This window comes from Nansenia antarctica (genome assembly GCF_963989245.1).
Source record: "Nansenia antarctica genome assembly, chromosome: 16".
NCBI lineage: Eukaryota > Metazoa > Chordata > Actinopteri > Argentiniformes > Microstomatidae > Nansenia > Nansenia antarctica.
In genome coordinates, this window is record NC_137686.1 from 5,909,093 (window position 1) to 5,930,376 (window position 21,284).

At 46.8% G+C, this 21,284-nt stretch overlaps 1 protein-coding gene across 1 annotated transcript in view; it reads left to right on the plus strand.

Annotated features, from left to right (window-relative positions):
- LOC308171700 (uncharacterized protein) overlaps window positions 1–20,179 on the plus strand; it is a gene marked incomplete at its 5' end in the record, with an annotated part of 21,092 nt that extends 913 nt beyond the window's left edge. Inside the window, 17 exons of the mRNA XM_080546574.1 lie at window positions 800–994; window positions 1,448–1,576; window positions 1,720–1,863; window positions 4,590–4,724; window positions 4,900–4,995; window positions 5,139–5,222; window positions 5,612–5,773; window positions 5,970–6,176; window positions 6,936–7,085; window positions 7,243–7,459; window positions 7,898–7,989; window positions 8,216–8,362; window positions 8,634–8,705; window positions 17,465–17,648; window positions 19,555–19,615; window positions 19,796–19,937; window positions 20,075–20,179. Of these exons, the coding sequence (XP_080402700.1) occupies window positions 800–994; window positions 1,448–1,576; window positions 1,720–1,863; window positions 4,590–4,724; window positions 4,900–4,995; window positions 5,139–5,222; window positions 5,612–5,773; window positions 5,970–6,176; window positions 6,936–7,085; window positions 7,243–7,459; window positions 7,898–7,989; window positions 8,216–8,362; window positions 8,634–8,705; window positions 17,465–17,648; window positions 19,555–19,615; window positions 19,796–19,937; window positions 20,075–20,097 (2,240 nt within the window). The 3' untranslated portion in view covers window positions 20,098–20,179. The remainder of the gene's footprint in view (window positions 1–799; window positions 995–1,447; window positions 1,577–1,719; window positions 1,864–4,589; window positions 4,725–4,899; window positions 4,996–5,138; window positions 5,223–5,611; window positions 5,774–5,969; window positions 6,177–6,935; window positions 7,086–7,242; window positions 7,460–7,897; window positions 7,990–8,215; window positions 8,363–8,633; window positions 8,706–17,464; window positions 17,649–19,554; window positions 19,616–19,795; window positions 19,938–20,074) is intronic.
- Between the last annotated feature and the right edge of the window lie 1,105 nt (window positions 20,180–21,284).

Sequence of the window (21,284 nt, forward strand, 5' to 3'; positions counted from 1 at the left end):
GAACATGCCCTAAAACGTAAAACTTGTTTATAAGCCATGTTTCACTAACCCAGTAGCCTGAAGCAGGACGGGACATGATACAGTGAATCCAATTCACAAATTTAGTGAACCAATTCACAAAAAGTATTTAGTGATCCTATAACTGTGGTTTGTTATATTGAGTGGGCTCTTCAACACTTAAACAAAAGAAACGGAAAACACATTTGTGACAGCAGCTGGTGAAACCGTGAACAAGTCGGCAGCCGATCAAATGTTCAGACTTTTATACTGAAAAATTTAAATAAATGTCAACGTTGTTGAAAATCAACGACACACTCGCTAGTCAACTAACACAGCTTGTTTTGTGAGCCTGCTAACAATATAAAGTAGTGTCATAGTTAACTAGGTAGTAGTGGGGAATACTCACCGAATCCATTGCATTGCAATATTTTGGCTTGACTAAATTTTGATTGTCATTGATTTTCAACAACTCTGACAATTATTTTTCGGAATAAAAGTTAGAAGAATTTGATTGGTTGCTGACTTGTTCCCGGTTTCACCAGCTGCTATCACATAATTTAAAAAAAATAAAAATAATAATAAGTAAAGCTTTTGGGTCATTTGCTCGACGTGGGAATTGCCGACATGCAGACCTTTTCACCAGACCATCTCACATGTCACTAGTCACTAGTATGCCATTCGTCGCACGTTGTATTGTGTCTTAACGCTACTGCCTGTGTCATGTGACTGCACATACAGTTGTATATGTTATGTAAGGTATTGGGATGATAACATGACTTGTTGTTTTCTGTTCATGCAGAGGGATTCAGTAAGCTGAAGCTGGCATATCAGCAGGCAGCTAAAATGGCCCTGAAGGGGCTTTCTGGGATCCTTGGGAACAAGAAAGTGCTAGGAGAGAACTACATAGGAGCCCTCAAAGAACTGCTGGAGGCACAGGGACTGGACAAACCCACTTATGATTTCACCATGAGAGCACAGGGGGAGGGGGAGACAGGCGGGGTGGAGGAGGGGGAGAGGGGGGAGGCTGAGGGTGAATTTACTCAGAAAGGAGGGGATGAGAGAGGTGAAGGCGGAGGCGAGGGTGAGATAGGAAGGGTGGAGGGAGGAGGGATGGTAGGTGAGGGTGAGATAGGAAGGGGGGAGGGAGGAGGGATGGTAGGAAGGGTGGAGGGAGGAGGGATGGTAGGTGAGGGTGAGATAGGAAGGGGGGAGGGAGGAGGGATGGTAGGTGAGGGTGAGATAGGAAGGGGGGAGGGAGGAGGGATGGTAGGAAGGGTGGAGGGAGGAGGGATGGTAGGTGAGGGTGAGATAGGAAGGGGGGAGGGAGGAGGGATGGTAGGTGAGGGTGAGATAGGAAGGGGGGAGGGAGGAGGGATGGTAGGAAGGGTGGAGGGAGGAGGGATGGTAGGCGAGGGTGAGATGGGAGGTCTGGCTTTCCCATCCCCAGCTGCTCCCATGATGCTTAGCGCTCAGCCCGCCGAAAGCCGGGTGCCCCCCCCATCAGCAATGGATACCTCAGTTGCCATGGAGACCCAAGTCACGCCTAACCCTGTAGAGGAGCGTAGCACCTCCGCAAGTACGCAGACTTGTATCTTTCTGCCTTTAGAAACTGTCAGCTCATGAAACATTATGTTGTGTTAATAACTTAGTAGTATAGAACATGATATTAGTATACAGTGTTGGAAGTTGGAACTGATTTAAAAACTCTCCCTCATTCAGATGGTGGGAGGTTCCTGTCATGTGTGATTGTACGTCTGCAGAAGAAGCTTGCGCCACATGAGGCCTCCAACCAGGAGGGGGCAGTACAGGCAGCCTACAGCAGCCTACTACAGGCCTTATCTCTGGATAATACGACTACAGCAGGTACACAACTGCACACACACACACACACACACACACACACACACACACACACACACATACTCTACACAATCACAGTTCTCATATGAAGGCTATAATCAACACTCTCTGGGGTTAGATGACGTCTGTCTCTCTCCCACTCGTGTTGCTGTGACTCACCTGGTGTGGCGCCCATGGGCGGATTAACGCATAGGCTTACCTAGGCTGCAGCCTAGGGCCACCACCACTAGGGGGCCACGGCGGCCACCTAACATTAAATATAAATAAAATAAATAAATAAAATAAAAATAAAATAAAATTTAAAATCCTGAGGCCCCCCCCAAAAAAACTCCTGAGGCCCCCCCACAAAACAGCGAGGCAGTTTTAACACATTTCTGAGGCAACTCCAGGTTTTCTATAGTTTGATTCGAGAGAAGAAATCTTGCGCATCTCATCTCACCAGTTTACGTTACTGAGTCACGCAGGACGTAGGCTACGCATAGCCTAGGCTAAATTCGTAAGAGAAAGCTGCAAAAATGAAGCGGACCCACATTAGTGGGGCCAAAAAACGAAAAGAACAAATGAAAAACGAACTAAATATAGCTAAGTTGCCCAAGATTTCACTTTCTTTCTTTTTTAATAATGCAGCTGCGACGACCAATGTTGAGAGTGAGAGCCACGAAGCAGTTAGCACTGGGTCGGGTGTCGCTAGCAGCACTGAGGCGAACATGAGGGACAGCAACAGAGAGACAGACAACAGGACAGCAACAGAGAGACAGACAACAGGACAGCAACAGAGAGACAGACAACAGGACAGCAACAGAGAGACAGACAACAGGAGAGGAGAGCAACAGAGAGACAGACAACAGGAGAGGAGAGCAGCAGAGAGACAGACAACAGGACAGTAACAGAGAGACAGACAACAGGACAGCAACAGAGAGACAGACAACAGGACAGCAACAGAGAGACAGACAACAGGACAGCAACAGAGAGACAGACAACAGGACAGCAACAGAGAGACAGACAACAGGACAGCAACAGAGAGACAGACAACAGGAGAGGAGAGCAACAGAGAGACAGACAACAGGAGAGGAGAGCAGCAGAGAGACAGACAACAGGACAGTAACAGAGAGACAGACAACAGGACAGCAACAGTGAGACAGACAACAGGACAGCAACAGAGAGACAGACAACAGGACAGCAACAGAGAGACAGACAACAGGACAGCAACAGTGAGACAGACAACAGGACAGCAACAGAGAGACAGACAACAGGACAGTAACAGAGAGACAGACAACAGGACAGCAACAGAGAGACAGACAACAGGACAGCAACAGAGAGACATACAACAGGACAGTAACAGAGAGACATACAACAGGAGAGGAGAGCAACAGAGAGACAGACAACAGGAGAGGAGAGCAACAGAGAGACAGACAACAGGACAGTAACAGAGAGACAGACAACAGGACATCAACAGAGAGACATACAACAGGACAGTAACAGAGAGACATACAACAGGAGAGGAGAGCAACAGAGAGACAGACAACAAGAGAGGAGAGCAACAGAGAGACAGACAACAGGACAGTAACAGAGAGACAGACAACAGGACAGTAACAGAGAGACAGACAACAGGACATCAACAGAGAGACAGACAACAGGACAGTAACAGAGAGACATACAACAGGAGAGGAGAGCAACAGAGAGACAGACAACAGGACATCAACAGAGAGACAGACAACAGGACATCAACAGAGAGACAGACAACAGGACATCAACAGAGAGACAGACAACAGGACATCAACAGAGAGACAGACAACAGGACAGTAACAGAGAGACAGACAACAGGAGAGGAGAGCAACAGAGAGACAGACAACAGGACAGCAACAGAGAGACAGACAACAGGAGAGGAGAGCAACAGAGACAGAACTAAGGTGAGGTGAGCAACAGAGATAGTTCAGGATGATAACAAACAGTTCAGTATGACAGAGACAACTAATAGAAAGACAACTGTATGATTATAGAGTTTACATGTTCAAGGAAATATTGTATGATAATAGAAAGGTACACTTTAATTTAATAACATTTTCATTCATGCTAAAGAAAAGATGACCAGCAGCTCAAGGCAGTAGCCTATACTTTACTTTAATTTATAGATTTATGTTAAAGGAAAAATATTATGAATATAAAAAAATGAATAAATGAATAGTCTTTCTTTCCCTAAGAAAGAACCCATTAAGGTTTGACATGGCATTCTCTCTCTCTCTTTCTTTCTCTCTCTCTCTCTGCTGAGGGACCACTTGCTATTCAAGTATAGCCTACTCCTAAGTTTTTTCTGTTGTCCTCACAGAACGGACTTGCTTTTTCTTCATGTGCTTTATGCCAATAACATACTCCATTGGGATATGTGTGTTTCTGGTCATAGGTTCTGGTTGGTGTAGCCTAGTTGTAGCTTATCATTTTTGGTGTAGGTAGGGGCCCGAACAATGACTCAAGCCCAGGGGCCCCCACCCCCCTAAGTCCAAACCTGGCCTTAATGCACTGAACTTTTTTTTTTTATTGTTTGCATTATGTTTTTAAAGCACAATGTGTTTTGTGGTATAGCATTATGAGTGGTGTGTGTGTGCAGGGTGCTCGTGAGTTGTGTATTTTGGGGAGGGGGGAGGCTCGTGTATGGGGGGGGGGGCCTCACACAAAGGAGTAGCCTAGGGCCACTGACCACTTTAATCTGCCACTGGTGGCGCCCCCTGCAGGTGGTGAGCGGCAGTGCGTGCAGGAGTTCTTGAGGCAGGCAGGGTGTGGAGCTCCAGAGGAGGTGTGTGAAATGGTGGGGGAGAGACACAGGTGCACTCTGGGAATCAACGGCGAGCTCACCATCCACAGTCCAGGTGAGAAGGACCTTTCTCCAAATGCTTTTTACCAAACCAGATTTAGAAATCTCATTTCATCTCAAGAGTAAAGCCTTGTCTCCCCTGGCCATGTTTCAGCCGTGAAATGTGAAATGTGAAAAACTCCTTTCTCTCATTTTCTCTCTCTCTTTCTCTCTCTCTTTCTCTCTCTCAGAGGGGGCATCTAAAAGGCAGCAGGCAGAGCAGTGGGCAGCTAAGGAGGCCTTGAGGCGTCTGGAAGGGGTCCTGGGAGGAGGTGGCAGCGTAGCTGGTCAGTATCTATCTTATGTAGTAACACAAGTTTCTCTTGGCCAGACTGCTGTTTCGTAACTGCACTGAATAGTGTTTTACACTATACTAATGTAACAATAATTGTTATTACAATGTTATTATTGTGATTATGTTTATTTCTAGGTGGGAACTATAAAGGCAGGCTGCAGGAGCTGCTGGTGAAGGACGGGGGAGGACCTCCCACCTACACACAGATCCCCACAACAGGTTAGTCCCCCCCCCCCCTCTCTCTCTTTCTCTCTGTCTCTCTCTCTCTCTTTCTCTCTCTCTGTCTGTCTGTCTCTCTGTCTCTCTGTCTCTCTCTCTCTCTCTTTCTCCCTCTTCTTCTCCCCTCTCTCTCTCTCCATCTGTCTCTTAAGGAAACCTCAACCATTACTTGGGTAACTTCACCAACTTCACTGACTAGGTAGTAGTGGGGATTACTCACCGTGTCCATTGCATTGCCATGTTTTGGCTTGACTAGCGAGTGTGTCATTGGTTTTCAACAACGTTGACATTTATTTAAAATGTTCAGAATAAAAGTCTGAACATTTGGTTGGTTGCCGACTTGTTCCCTCTTTCACCTGCTGCTGTCACATATGTCTCTCTCTCCCCAGCTTCAGGTCAGGTGACAAAGGACAGGGCTGTCATTGGCTCCGCCCTACCGGTCGATAGGACGCCAACCATCCGTACTGTTACCATGGAGACAGCACCTGAAGATTCTAACCCACCTCCCTCTAAAAGATCTGCTGTGATGGAGGCTGATGGACAGATGGAAGGTAACTCTCTCTCTAAGTACAACATTATCTAAATAGTTAACTAGAGGTTGCTGTCTAGATGTGTGTGTGTTTTCTCAATTCTCTGTGTGTGTGTGTGCGTGTGTGTGTGCGTGTGTGTGTGCGTGTGTGCGTGTGCGTGTGCGTGTGTGTGTGTGTGTGTGTGTGTGTGTGTTGCGTTCCTGGGTGTGTTCAACAGAGATGGGGCGGCACCTGGTGCTCCTGGGCCTGCGGCCCCCGGGTGTGCTGTGTGAGGGCGTGCGCGTGGAGTCGTGGTGTGAGTGGAGCGTGCGTGTGTCTCTGGACCGGTTCACCTTCCAGAACCAGACGCCGTTCAGTTCTAAGATTGAGGCGACCCGCAGCTCCTACCTCAGTCTGGGGCTGGCCGGAGAGATCTGCCAACCTGGTACGCTGTGTCTGTCTGTCTGTCTGTCTGTCTGTCTCTGTCTGTCTGTCTGTCTCTGTCTGTCTGTCTCTGTCTGTCTCTGTCTGTCTGTCCATCTGTCTGTCTGTCTGTCTGTCTGTCTCTGTCTGTCTCTGTCTGTCTCTGTTTGTCTGTCTGTCTGTCTGTCTCTGTTTGTTTGTCTGTCTGTCCGTCTGTCTGTCTGTCCGTCTGTCTCTGTCTGTCTGTCTGTCTCCGTCTGTCTGTCTGTCTCCGTCTGTCTGTCTCTGTCTGTCTGTCTGTCCGTCTGTCTCTGTCTGTCTGTCTGTCTGTCCTTCTGTCCGTCTAAATGACGGTGTCGATGACTGTTCATAGAGTGTTTAAAAAATTACTTTTCAATAATGATAATAATAATAATAATATAATAACTTTTATTTGTATAGCGCTTTTCTTGCAAACATTGCAACTCAAAGTGCTCCAATCATTATATAATCATCATTCAATTATTTAGTCATTTAAAAGCAATATTCAAAAGATGGCTTTTTAGTCTTGACTTGAACATATGTGCTGAGGTTGCATCCCTAATGTAAACTGGCAGTGCATTCCACAATATGGGTGCATAAAATGAGAATGCAGCCTCACCAAATCTCTTCTTTTGTACATATTGCTGATATGCTAGAAAAAGGTCTTTCAATGACTGCATTTCACCGGATTTCAACCTCAGTCCAAACAGATAATGTCCTTGTTCCTCGTCCTCCTCCCTCTCCCCCCCCCTCTCTGTAGAGGACATAAGAGAGGCCACAGGGAAGGTTAAGCAGTACTTCATCAAGCATTCGTTCCCTCTTCCTAAGGAGGTTTATGTGGAGTCAGAACAGAAGAAGTTCTCCTGTTCCCTCAAGGACATCACCTGTGTGTTCACATACAGCAGAGAGGGTAAGGCACCTAGAGAAACACTTCATTAACTTAGTGTGTTGATCTTCAATCATTTAGTATTTAAATAAATGTGTGTGTGTGTGTGTGTGTGTGTGTGTGTGTGTGTGTGTGTGTGTGCGTGTGTGCGCGTGTGCGTGTGTGCGTGCACGATCTCCAGGTCCGTGTGAGGCTACAGTGCGTCAATCAGCTTGCCTTAAGGCACTGTCCTGCCTCTCTCCTCTGATTGGCTGCGTCACTCGTGTGGTAGAGCCCACCAGCCCTGAGGAGGCGGAGCTAAGACTCAGGACTCTGCTTGAGGGGGCGGGGCTAACTCTGTCAGACTCCACCCTTACAAGAACTCAGTACAGGAGCTCAGCCCAACTTAAGTTCTCAGGGTTAGTCTAAACACAGTTAATATATATATTTATTTATACATTTATTTGTATTGTTATTTATAAAATATATACATTATATAAATTATTATTTGTTATTTTATTATTTTTTATATATCAAGTATTCTTAAGATTTCAATGTGTCCACATACCATTATTACCACTTAGTCATGTAAGACAATGGTGCTCAACTCAGGTACTGATTCTGCATCTCTGCTGGTTTTCATTCGCCCCCTGGCACTTCATTGATCAATTAGGGTTACTGATTGGCTGAGGAGGTGGACAGGGCGGGGCTGTCTGAGGTTGATGGTTGTTAGCATAGAGAAGGTACCTCTTCATTGTTAGCATAGAGGAGGTACCTCTTCATTGTTAGCATAGAGAAGGTACCTCCTCAAATTATAGCGTTGAAACAACGGCTGAGGTGGTCTGATTGGCTGACAGGTACCGTCTGGAGATGGAGGGACAGCAGTCTAAGAAGGACACCAGAGCCCAGCTCAGCCAGCGCTTACTGGGAGTCCTGGGAGAGGAGGATGGTCGGTACTACGCTCTCACACACACACACACACACACACACACCACTCACACCTACACACACACACACACACACACACACACCACTCACACCTACACACACAGACACACACACAAATGAAAGTGACCAATCTGACAACAGTGGTCATAGCTATGGTGGCCATAGCTTTATGCTATGAAAATGTTGTCTATCTATCCATCTTTCTATCCATCTTTCTATCCATCCAGAAGCCTCCAGTACAGGTTCGTCAGTGAGGAACGCTCTTCAAGAGTGGTTTGCGCAAAGGCGTCTGGAGTTGCCAGTGTTTGAAGATACAGATGGGAAGTTCGGAACCAGAATCACCTTCTCAGCCCCTCTCCTGTGCTCCTACTCAGGTAGACCTCACACACACACACACACACACACACACACACACACACACGCACACACACATACTGTACTTGCATGTACACTCACATTCACTCAGTGACTCCCTAACACACACACACACACACACATACACACACACACACACACACATACACACACACACACACACACACATCTATTCCATCCCCCCTCTTAATTCATATCCAGTGATTGCGGTCAGTAGAGTCACTTCCTTCGTCTGTGCTCTGATTGGCTATTGCACATGTCTGTCTGTAGATTGGCAGATCAGCCGGGAGGAAGCAAAGAGGAGATTGGTGGAGGAGCTGCAGAGGCTGGTCCAATACCTAAGTAACAACTAACTGACCAATGAGAAGGACGAGCAGACAAGTTTCCTATTAATCCTGCGTTTTTTTTTTGCTATGTCTTTATCATGGTTGTACGTTTAATGCTTACATGTACTTTTGGGTGGGGAAAGTGGGTGGGGGTGGTATGTGGTCCTGTTAGGAAATGGTCCCACTTTCAACAAGGGTTTGCTGTTGAATCTTAATCTCTAGTTTTGCACATTATTTTAAACACACATACGAACGCGCGCACACACACATACATTCCTACCTAAGAAATGCACTTTCCCAAACTCTTGAGGTATTGTATTTTACTCTAGGATTTGTCAGTCGAGTTGACATATTGTCGCTCTGAAATCCACAGGACAGCTCAGCACTTCACTTACGATGGCAGTACGGTACAATGTGCCAACGTGGGACAATTTCAATTCAGCTATATAGGACACCAGAGTAAGGAGAAAGTCTCTAGAATATTCCTAAAGGCAATGTGCTGGAAGATTGTTCCCCGTTACCTGTTTAACAAATTAACAACCTTTTAATTGACATATGTAAGTCATTTGACATGCAGTACATAGCTCCTCTGATGAATATGAATTCGGTGGATATTTAAAAAAACGGTGATGTATTTCTCGTTTGTTTAAATGTCTTAATGGTGTAACTATTAATAAGATAATGAAATTGATTTAAAAAAGGTTTGTCTGGTGGGATGGAATGCTTGTGCGGTTTGGTTTCAGATCAGTATTTACATTTGAACCATCCAGCAGACGCTTTTATCCAAAGCGACTTACAATTAGAGAATACAGGGACAGTCTCCCTGGAGTAACTTGTGACGAAGTGCTTTTACTAAAGGCCACAATAGTGGTGGTGTTCCCAGGTGGGATTTGAACTCATGACCTTCTCACCAGTCCAACTCACTATCCACTAGGTTACTGACTGTGGTAACACTAAGACTAGCATCTTGTAACCAGCCTGACGCTGGCTTGTTCATCTGCCTGCCAATAAACGACTAACCTTGGCATCTCAGTCTGTAATGTTCTTCCTTATATGAAGTGAACTTCATAATGAGAGCGGGTGAATGGGTTGTGAGAGTTTCTGTTGATAACCAAACAGTTATCATACTTTTTCCCCCACTGGACTGACTCTAGTCCTCCTCACACAGACACACACACCAACGTGTGTGTGCACATGTGGGAGAAAGTGGGGGTCAATTCCCCCCTAACCTTTTCTAAATTTGCATCACAGCCAGCCCCTCCTCATACAGGAAGTACCTGTGATTGGTTTTGGGCTATTACCTAAGGGAGGGACTATTACTGTGTATAAAATCCATGTTTTTTCCTGTGTCTTCACTTTTCTGAGAACCTTTCACTGTCAGGCTTGTCTGACATGCTCATAAACGGTTGTCCTTTTATAAAAGTTTAATTAAATACCTTTTCTAGGCAATTTGAAATGAAGCAGGCTGCCTTTTGATTTTTGTGCACGTGTGTGTGTGTGTGTGTGTGTGTGTGTGTGTGTGTGTGTGTGTGTGTGTGTGTCTGTCTGTCTCTGTGTATGTACAGTATTCCTCTGTGTGTGGTCACACCTCTGTGTGTGTGTGTGTGTGTGTCTGTGTGTGTGTGTGTGTGTGTGTGTGTGTGTGTGTGTCTGTGTGTGTGTGTGTCTGTGTAGGAGTATCAAACCACATAAGGTTCATGACCAGATTGAGAGTCTCTGGACCACATCCTGAAATATAAACAAACAGTTTCTGTCAACAACTGCAGATCTGGCTCTGTCTGGCTCTGTCTGTCTCTGTCTGGCTCTGTCTGGCTCTGTTGGGCTCTGTCTGGCTCTGTTGGGCTCTGTCTGGCTCTGTCTGGCTCTGTTGGGCTCTGTCTGGCTCTGTCTGACTCTGTCTGTCTCTGTCTGGCTCTGTCTGGCTCTGTCTGGCTCTGTCTGTCTCTGTCTGTCTCTGTCTGTCTCTGTCTGGCTCTGTCTGGCTCTGTCTGGCTCTGTCTGTCTCTGTCGGGCTCTGTCTGGCTCTGTCTGGCTCTGTCTGACTCTGTCTGGCTCTGTCTGGCTCTGTCTGGCTCTGTTGGGCTCTGTCTGGCTCTGTCTGTCTCTGTCGGGCTCTGTCTGACTCTGTCTGGCTCTTTTGGGCTCTGTCTGGCTCTGTCTGGCTCTGTCTGACTCTGTCTGGCTCTGTCTGTCTCTGTCTGTCTCTGTCTGACTCTGTCTGTCTCTGTCTGTCTCTGTCTGGCTCTGTCTGGCTCTGTCTGACTCTGTCTGGCTCTGTCTGTCTCTGTCTGACTCTGTCTGTCTCTGTCTGACTCTGTCTGGCTCTGTCTGGCTCTGTCTGGCTCTGTCTGGCTCTGTCTGGCTCTGTCTGTCTCTGTCTGACTCTGTCTGTCTCTGTCTGTCTCTGTCTGTCTCTGTCTGGCTCTGTCTGGCTCTGTCTGTCTCTGTCTGGCTCTGTCTGGCTCTGTCTGACTCTGTCTGGCTCTGTCTGGCTCTGTCTGGCTCTGTCTGGCTCTGTCTGACTCTGTCTGACTCTGTCTGGCTCTGTCTGGCTCTGTCTGGCTCTGTCTGGCTCTGTCTGGCTCTGTCTGGCTCTGTCTGGCTCTGTCTGGCTCTGTCTGGCTCTGTCTGGCTCTGTCTGGCTCTGTCTGTCTCTGTCTGGCTCTGTCTGTCTCTGTCTGACTCTGTCTGGCTCTGTCTGGCTCTGTCTGTCTCTGTCTGACTCTGTCTGGCTCTGTCTGGCTCTGTCTGGCTCTGTCTGACTCTGTCTGGCTCTGTCTGGCTCTGTCTGGCTCTGTCTGGCTCTGTCTGACTCTGTCTGTCTCTGTCTGTCTCTGTCTGTCTCTGTCTGTCTCTGTCTGACTCTGTCTGTCTCTGTCTGGCTCTGTCTGGCTCTGTCTGGCTCTGTCTGGCTCTGTCTGACTCTGTCTGGCTCTGTCTGACTCTGTCTGTCTCTGTCTGGCTCTGTCTGGCTCTGTCTGTCTCTGTCTGGCTCTGTTGGGCTCTGTCTGGCTCTGTCTGGCTCTGTTGGGCTCTGTCTGGCTCTGTCTGGCTCTGTTGGGCTCTGTCTGTCTCTGTCTGTCTCTGTCTGTCTCTGTCTGGCTCTGTTGGGCTCTGTCTGGCTCTGTTGGGCTCTGTCTGGCTCTGTCTGTCTCTGTCTGTCTCTGTTGGGCTCTGTCTGGCTCTGTCTGGCTCTGTTGGGCTCTGTCTGTCTCTGTCTGTCTCTGTCTGTCTCTGTCTGGCTCTGTTGGGCTCTGTCTGGCTCTGTTGGGCTCTGTCTGGCTCTGTCTGTCTCTGTCTGTCTCTGTTGGGCTCTGTCTGGCTCTGTCTGGCTCTGTCTGACTCTGTTGGGCTCTGTCTGGCTCTGTCTGACTCTGTCTGTCTCTGTCTGTCTCTGTCTGACTCTGTCTGTCTCTGTCTGTCTCTGTCTGGCTCTGTCTGGCTCTGTTGGGCTCTGTCTGGCTCTGTCTGGCTCTGTTGGGCTCTGTCTGTCTCTGTCTGTCTCTGTCTGTCTCTGTCTGGCTCTGTCTGGCTCTGTTGGGCTCTGTCTGGCTCTGTCTGACTCTGTCTGTCTCTGTCTGTCTCTGTTGGGCTCTGTCTGTCTCTGTCTGGCTCTGTTGGGCTCTGTCTGGCTCTGTCTGACTCTGTCTGTCTCTGTCTGTCTCTGTCTGGCTCTGTCTGGCTCTGTCTGGCTCTGTCTGGCTCTGTTGGGCTCTGTCTGACTCTGTCTGGCTCTGTCTGGCTCTGTCTGGCTCTGTCTGGCTCTGTCTGGCTCTGTCTGACTCTGTCTGTCTCTGTCTGTCTCTGTCTGTCTCTGTCTGACTCTGTCTGTCTCTGTCTGTCTCTGTCTGGCTCTGTCTGACTCTGTCTGGCTCTGTCTGTCTCTGTCTGACTCTGTCTGGCTCTGTCTGACTCTGTCTGGCTCTGTCTGGCTCTGTCTGTCTCTGTCTGGCTCTGTTGGGCTCTGTCTGGCTCTGTCTGTCTCTGTTGGGCTCTGTCTGTCTCTGTCTGTCTCTGTCTGTCTCTGTCTGACTCTGTCTGTCTCTGTCTGTCTCTGTCTGGCTCTGTTGGGCTCTGTCTGGCTCTGTCTGACTCTGTCTGTCTCTGTCTGTCTCTGTCTGGCTCTGTCTGGCTCTGTCTGGCTCTGTCTGGCTCTGTTGGGCTCTGTCTGACTCTGTCTGGCTCTGTCTGGCTCTGTCTGGCTCTGTTGGGCTCTGTCTGACTCTGTCTGACTCTGTCTGTCTCTGTCTGTCTCTGTCTGACTCTGTCTGTCTCTGTCTGTCTCTGTCTGGCTCTGTCTGGCTCTGTTGGGCTCTGTCTGGCTCTGTCTGGCTCTGTTGGGCTCTGTCTGTCTCTGTCTGTCTCTGTCTGGCTCTGTCTGGCTCTGTTGGGCTCTGTCTGGCTCTGTCTGACTCTGTCTGTCTCTGTCTGTCTCTGTTGGGCTCTGTCTGGCTCTGTCTGTCTCTGTCTGGCTCTGTTGGGCTCTGTCTGGCTCTGTCTGACTCTGTCTGTCTCTGTCTGGCTCTGTCTGGCTCTGTCTGGCTCTGTCTGGCTCTGTCTGGCTCTGTTGGGCTCTGTCTGGCTCTGTTGGGCTCTGTCTGGCTCTGTCTGTCTCTGTCTGTCACTGTCTGACTCTGTCTGGCTCTGTCTGGCTCTGTCTGTCTCTGTCTGTCTCTGTCTGGCTCTGTCTGGCTCTGTTGGGCTCTGTTGGGCTCTGTCTGGCTCTGTTGGGCTCTGTTGGACTCTGTCTGTCTCTGTTGGGCTCTGTCTGACCCTGTCTGGCTCTGTCTGGCTCTGTCTGACTCTGTCTGTCTCTGTCTGGCTCTGTCTGTCTCTGTCTGTCTCTGTCTGGCTCTGTTGGGCTCTGTCTGTCTCTGTCTGGCTCTGTCTGGCTCTGTCTGGCTCTGTCTGGCTCTGTTGGGCTCTGTCTGACTCTGTTGGGCTCTGTTGGGCTCTGTCTGGCTCTGTCTGGCTCTGTCTGTCTCTGTCTGACTCTGTCTGACTCTGTCTGGCTCTGTCTGACTCTGTCTGTCTCTGTCTGGCTCTGTTGGGCTCTGTCTGGCTCTGTCTGGCTCTGTTGGGCTCTGTCTGACTCTGTCTGGCTCTTTTGGGCTCTGTCTGGCTCTGTCTGGCTCTGTCTGACTCTGTCTGGCTCTGTCTGGCTCTGTCTGGCTCTGTCTGGCTCTGTCTGGCTCTGTCTGGCTCTGTTGGGCTCTGTCTGGCTCTGTCTGGCTCTGTCTGACTCTGTCTGGCTCTGTCTGGCTCTGTTGGGCTCTGTCTGGCTCTGTTGGGCTCTGTCTGGCTCTGTCTGGCTCTGTCTGTCTCTGTCTGGCTCTGTCTGGCTCTGTTGGGCTCTGTCTGACTCTGTTGGGCTCTGTTGGGCTCTGTCTGGCTCTGTTGGGCTCTGTCTGGCTCTGTTGGGCTCTGTCTGGCTCTGTCTGTCTCTGTCTGACTCTGTCTGGCTCTGTCTGGCTCTGTCTGACTCTGTCTGTCTCTGTTGGGCTCTGTCTAGCTCTGTTGGGCTCTGTCTGGCTCTGTCTGACTCTGTCTGTCTCTGTCTGGCTCTGTCTGGCTCTGTTGGGCTCTGTTGGGCTCTGTCTGGCTCTGTCTGGCTCTGTCTGTCTCTGTCTGGCTCTGTCTGGCTCTGTCTGGCTCTGTTGGGCTCTGTCTGACTCTGTCTGGCTCTGTCTGGCTCTGTCTGGCTCTGTCTGGCTCTGTTTGTCTCTGTCTGACTCTGTCTGGCTCTGTCTGGCTCTGTCTGGCTCTGTTTGGCTCTGTCTGGCTCTGTTGGGCTCTGTCTGACTCTGTCTGGCTCTGTTGGGCTCTGTCTGACTCTGTCTGGCTCTGTTGGGCTCTGTTGGGCTCTGTCTGGCTCTGTCTGGCTCTGTCTGGCTCTGTCTGTCTCTGTTTGGCTCTGTCTGGCTCTGTTGGGCTCTGTCTGACTCTGTCTGGCTCTGTTGGGCTCTGTTGGGCTCTGTTTGGCTCTGTCTCCACGCATACAAAAATAAGTAGGCAAGATGCCGTGTGGCCGTGGTCAAGCCAATGTTATATAGGATAGACACAACACAGTACTGTTCTTTAAATATCGCAAGTACCACTAACTGGCATACACATTGGGCTCTGTCTGGCTCTGTTGGGCTCACAAACTGTTCTATTGTAGTTGAGAAGCCTGATGTAGCATGGCTTCTGTACCAGTGTAGTTCCCTTTGTGTACAGTTGTTTACATTCTCCTGTCCCTCCCTCATATACTTCCCTTCCCCCTTCCCTCTTTCCTTTGTGATTCTGATTGTATGGTAATAGGTAGGTTACACAATCACACAACTTGATTTCACACAAAAAAACTAGATGCATACAGACTGATATGTATTGTTTATGTCTGTACCGTGTCTTTGTCTGTTGCAATGATTATAATAAAATATTACTCACAAAAGAAAAGTAAATATACTAGCATGTCAGTCAGAATGAAATGCACTCACTCGTGCTAAACATGAGACTGTATCCAATGCTGCTTTTTATTGACAAACCGATTATTACAAACATTCAGATACAAAAACAATATTTGAATGAATGAATGAATGAATGAATGGTCTTTATTGTCATTGCTATAGTACAGGTACCAAACAACGACATTTGGGAGGGGGGGCTCCCCTGGTGCTAGGAAAGAGAAAAAAACAACTAAAAAAACAAGAAGGGAAAGGAGCTAGTTTACATAAATAAAGGCTATGTACACAATCCACTATACTATACTGTACAGATAAAACGACTAGGGTTGTCATATTGCACATAGTGTTATTGCACATTCATTTAAAGTGTCGCAGTTTGCAGGCTTGAAATGTACACATTTGTGCCTCAGCACTACACCTGATTTTTTCAATCCAGCAGCTGCCATCAATCCGTCCAGACTGTCCAGGGCCCAGAACCTAGGTCTTTGCTGTGTTCAGGGCCTGGATGGCCCTGGGGTAGAATGAATGAATGAATGAATGAATGAATGGTCTTTATTGTCATTGCTACAGTACAGGTACCAAACAACGAAATTTAGGAGGGGTGGCTCCCCTGGTGTTAGGAAGCTGAGCTTCAGTCTGTTTGTCCTTGCGGCCATGGTCCTGTACCGCCTTTTCAAGGGCAGCCGGGCAAAGTGTTCGTACCCAGGGTGGGTTGGGTCTCTGGAGATCTTGGAGGCCTTCCTGAGGCAGCGTGTGTTGTACAGCTCTTCCAGAGAGGGGAGGGGGGCGCCGGTGATCTTCTGGGCTGTTCTCACGACTCTCTGTAGCGCATTTCTCTCTGCGGTTGTGCAGCTGGAGAACCAGTTGCAGATGCAGTAGGTGAGGATGCTCTCCACTGCGCCGCGGTAGAAGGCCACCATTATCTCCTGCTTGATGTGTTCCTTCCTGAGGACTTCCTCAGGACTTCCTGAGGACTCTCTTTGAACATACAGACATAGTGACGTGCCTACTCTATGGTAGGCAGCATCCACATGCTAAATGTTTTATGCTGTAAGACCGTGACTCTGCATAGACACCCTATGAACCTGCAAGTGACTCTGCATAGACACCCTATGAACCTGTAAGCAGGTGCGTCAAAACAGTGGATGGGGATACACTGGGGCATGTGAGGTTTTGTTTCATTAGTGTATTTGGTAAATGAACTGCACTTATATAGCGCCTTTATCCAAAGCGCTTTACAACGGCCTCTCATTCACCCATTCACACACACCAATGGCGGCAAGCTACCATGCAAGGCGCCGGCCCGCTCATTTGGGAGCAATTTGGGGTTCAGTGTCTTGCCCAAGGACACTTCGACATGGCCAGCCAGGGCTCGAACCGCCGATCTGCCAACCTTGCAATCATTCGACACCGGCTCTACCTCCTGAGACACAGCCGCCCCTCACTCATAGTAAAGACACATACCATGTGTCTGATGTTTAATGTCTAAAGCCAACATGGATCTTATGCACTCTGAAACATGTGTGAGGATGGGGGGGGGGGGTTATTTGCACTATATTATGTTGTGCACTTTCTGTTTGAGATTTGTTAACATCCTGTTTGGTGCAGTGAGATTGTGTTCCATGACGCTGCAGCTGAAGAGTTCACTTATGACACAGAGAGAGAAAAGAAGAGAAGGGTTGGCGATAAGGAGGGAGGAGAGGGGAAACAGCGTCTGTCGCTTTCGCTATGAAATTGCGGTTAGATCCCTACAAAGACAAGCCTATCATCTACGACTCTACGGCGCTGTAGGCCGACCATACTATAGTGGGTTTCTGTCCCACGCACTAAAGTCCCTTGCATCGCCGTCAAGCGCGTTTTTGATGTGTGCGTGCGTATTATGTATATTATAGTTTGTAAAAAAAATAAAAGATGTATATTCATAATCTCATGAAGATGTGATTTCGATTTTTTTTTTAACTTTAGGGGGCTGCAAATGTTAGCCTAGTTAGGTTGAGGCCTAGTCGAGGTAAAACACCCAGCCTACATGTGAACCTGATTTCACATTAAATCTACAGACACTGTATTGTGTTTAATTTCTCACGTCTCTATTAATGAGTCAATTGAACAAAACCACATACATGCACTCCCGCCCGTCTCAGAACGGGCAGTTTCTCTGCATATGTTTTGGTCTGGAGGTGTTAAAAAAACACGGTTGACGGTTTTGCCCACAGTGCCTTTTACACACACGATGAAAAAGGTGTGAAAACAGCTCATCCGTTCTGTTCCTGTTTCACACACTTCCCTCCGTCACTTGAGTTGCACGGTCTGCACTCTCACATGGCGCGCGCAGGTGATAACGGTGCCAGTCCCCAAGGCGAGCCCCTCAGGAGAGAGAGCGCGCTGGTCCGGTCCATCTACTACGGCAGGATCGGCCGCGAGGACGCGGAGAGGCTGCTGGAGAGGTACGGCCGCGAGGGCAGCTTTCTCCTCAGGGACAGCGAGAGCCTGCAGGGGGTCTACTGTCTGTGCGTGCGGTGAGTTTATGCGAGGCTACTGTTATCTATTCCAAGATTGGATGTCGGTGTTTTGTGACAAAAAAAAGTATTAAAAAAAACAAAAAACGTTCAGTCTTTGCACAATGAGTTGAGATGAGAAATGTAAAATTACTCAGTTCCACTGAGTGAGGATTATTATTATTATTAGTTGTAGTAGTAGTAGTAGTAGTAGTAGTAGTAGTAGTAGTAGTAGTAGTAGTAGTAGTAGTAGTAGTAGTAGTAGTAGTAGTAGTAGTAGTAGTAGTAATATTATAGTAGTAGTAGTAGTATTAGTAGGCCTATTATACAATCTAGGCAAGGCAAGGCAAGTTTATTTGTATAGCACATTTCATACAACAGGGGCAATTCAAAGTGCTTTACATGCATTATTTAAAAATACAGCAAGAGGAGCATAAGAAAATAAAAATTACAATGAATAAAAGCAAATAAGAAGTAAATAGATAAAACATTTAAAAAGACAATAGTTAATGGAAAAAATACATTGATAGAAGTGTTTGTGTTTAATCATAACTGGTGCAAAACATGAAGGTTTTTAGCTTAGATTTAAATATTTTAAGGGTTTGGGCCTGTTTGATTTCTTCAGGGAGTTTGTTCCACTACACTCTAATTCATTATTACACAAATTATTTCACTATTTGGTAATTGTACTAGCCCACACCACCCACATTTCAGAGTAATACTTTATATATATATATATATATATATATATATATATAGTCCTTGTTTTTTGTATTACTTTACAATTAGTCATTTAGTAAATTCTAAACCTTCATTAATTTAGAATTTTCTCTTGAAGGGCTATTAGCCAGGTACGCTGCTACATTTGGTTGTGCTTTTTATGCCATGAAGCTTGTGTGTTTAAAAGTATTTCCTAAAACAAATCAAATCTCGCTTTTGTATTTGTTTTCCATAACTCTTTAGTCTAATAAATCTGTGTTGGTCTTTTCGTGTTGTTCTTGCAATATCATGTTATTGGTTAAAGAGCCATAGAACCTTTACTTGAGTTGAACTTTATGAAATTTGATCAACTTTGCAATCATCACATAAGGAAAAACCAGTAACACTTTATATAATATAATGCAATATAATACTCATAATGCACTATGATAGAGTAATAATGAATTTAGCATAGTTTTAGACACATATAAACTCATAATTCTGTATAATTGATTATATTGATTATAAGTTTAATCATAATGACTTATAATGTACAGTAACAGAGTAACAGAGAGCATGTCTGAGTGCATCGCAAGAATTAAGACTTCAGAGAATAAACAGATCACAGAGTGTCACCACAATGAACCTACATTTATTGCATGCAAAACAATGCCAGTACATATGAATCTTCATATTCAACAGGTCTGATAGTCACTACAAATTAAAATATCACTGCCTAAATAACAAATATGTATGCCCAACATTGGTATGGATGTGGAAATATGTAATAGCATATAGTGATGTAGTCTAGAAATAAAGCATGTACGCTTTTGATTTCCTGCATGGGCAAAACAAGGTAGCAGTCCTGTAGACTATATTGGCATGCACGTAAACCTTGAATACCTAATAGGCCTGATTCTAATTCCCATTCTAATGGGATGCACAAGTTAGAAGAACATATCCGTCCACCAACATATGAAACTGGTACCTTGCAAGTGAGATTAAACCTTCCTGCAAAGGTGCATCCAATTACATATGAATTAAACCTTGGCGTATTGCCGTTGCAATTGGGTTTCTGTTGAAACTGTCTAGAACACACTGCCCTGGAAATAAACCAAGGAAGTTACAGTCAATCACACATGTTGCAAGTGGCCCACAAAAATCATGAACTCAGACTCAGATGAAGTGAATTTGAATCTTTGACTTTCGTTTTCTTTTATGTCTCTAGAAGGACTCCATATGTGCATACCTACCGGCTTCACCACTCCTCTGACGGATGGACCCTTGAGGCAAGACCACACACACACACACACACACACACACACACACACCTACACACACAGAGAAACACCCTGCCTTATGGAACAACAGGAATTATAGTAAGTCTGTGTGTGTGTGTGTGTGTGTGTGTGTGTGTGTGTGTGTGTGTGTGTGTGTGTGTGTGTGTGTGTGTGTGTGTGTGTGTGCAGGGTTCTACAGGGGGGAGGCTGGAGTGTTTTGGGACTCTGGACAGACTGATAGAGAGCTACAAAAGGACAGTGGCTCCTAAACTGCCTCCGCTCACACACCCGCTGGACAAAACACAGCTGGGAGATGACATGCTGGAGCAAGGTATGTCTCTCTCTCTCTCTCTCTCTCTCACACACACACACACACACACACACACACACACACACACACACACACACACACACACTATGTATTGTGACAGGGTGTATACCTCATGGTTTTAATGGTCTTTTCAACAGGGGAGGCCTATATGGAAATGTGAGATCAACACTGAGTGATAATGAACGTGGTGATGTCTGACCGATGTGACTGATCTCAAGTCAGCCCTCAGAGCTAATGTACCAGTCTTCAGCTCACACAACATGGCCTTGGGTCGCAAGAATGATTCACCTTTGGTGTATGGCTGGTCGCACGTATGCGATTTTGTGTGTGTGTGTGTGTGTGTATGTGTACCTGTTTGTCTGTGGTCGTTGATCTGTGGTTACACAGAGGAGGGGTGCACCTGGCTTTGAAGTGTGTGTGTGTGTGTGTGTGTGTGTGTGTGTGTGTGTGTGCGTCCTCACTGTGTGTTCCATGTTTATGAAAGATAAGTTTAAATGTAACCACGTTGAGCAGCAACGTTTGCAGGAAAAGTGCTATAGAAATAAAAGTTAGTATTATTATTATTATTCTTATTATTATTATCAATGTTAAGGTAACTTCAACTCATATGCAATGTGAAATTATGGAATTAAAGACAAAGACATACAAATATCTGCTCTTTTCTCTTTTTGTTTTTGTAAGCCACCACTATAATCTAGCTCTCAGGTCCTGCCATAATCAGGATATTGATATGCAAGCAAATGCTCTATTTACGGTACATGTGGGAATACGGTACATGTGGGAAAACTAGGGTTAGGGTTAGGTGCTAGGTTGACTTGGTACTGGCATGTCTAACCTTAACCCTAACCCTAGCACCCTAGCACCTAACCCTAACCCTAGTTTTCCCACATGTACCTAACACATATCTCATATCGAAATGCATAGTAAGCGAATGATCTGTCATACTCATATCCATAAATACTTGAAATACGAACTTGAAATAGGATTTTCTGTCTTCCTCAGCCACCGTAGTAAGGCGCAGGCGCGGTATGATGACGTAGTCCGAACCCCATATGGGTCTACACGTGGAGGCAGAGGGAGACACTCGCCCAGAGGAGCAGCTGGATCAGCAACTGAACAACACGGGAGCACTCCCTCTCATCTGCAGCGCGTTGACTTTAGTAACATGTATTCATCGTTTTTTGAATGTGTGCTGCTGAAATGCAGTGTATACTAGTGTAAGTCACTTGTGTATTTAGAATGAGTTTAGAAGATCGTTGTCTGTTCCGCTGGTAGACACGTGGGGCCCACCCGCTGTCCGACGGACCACGATGCCGACAGTTTATTAGCGGATTTCTGCGAGAGCTG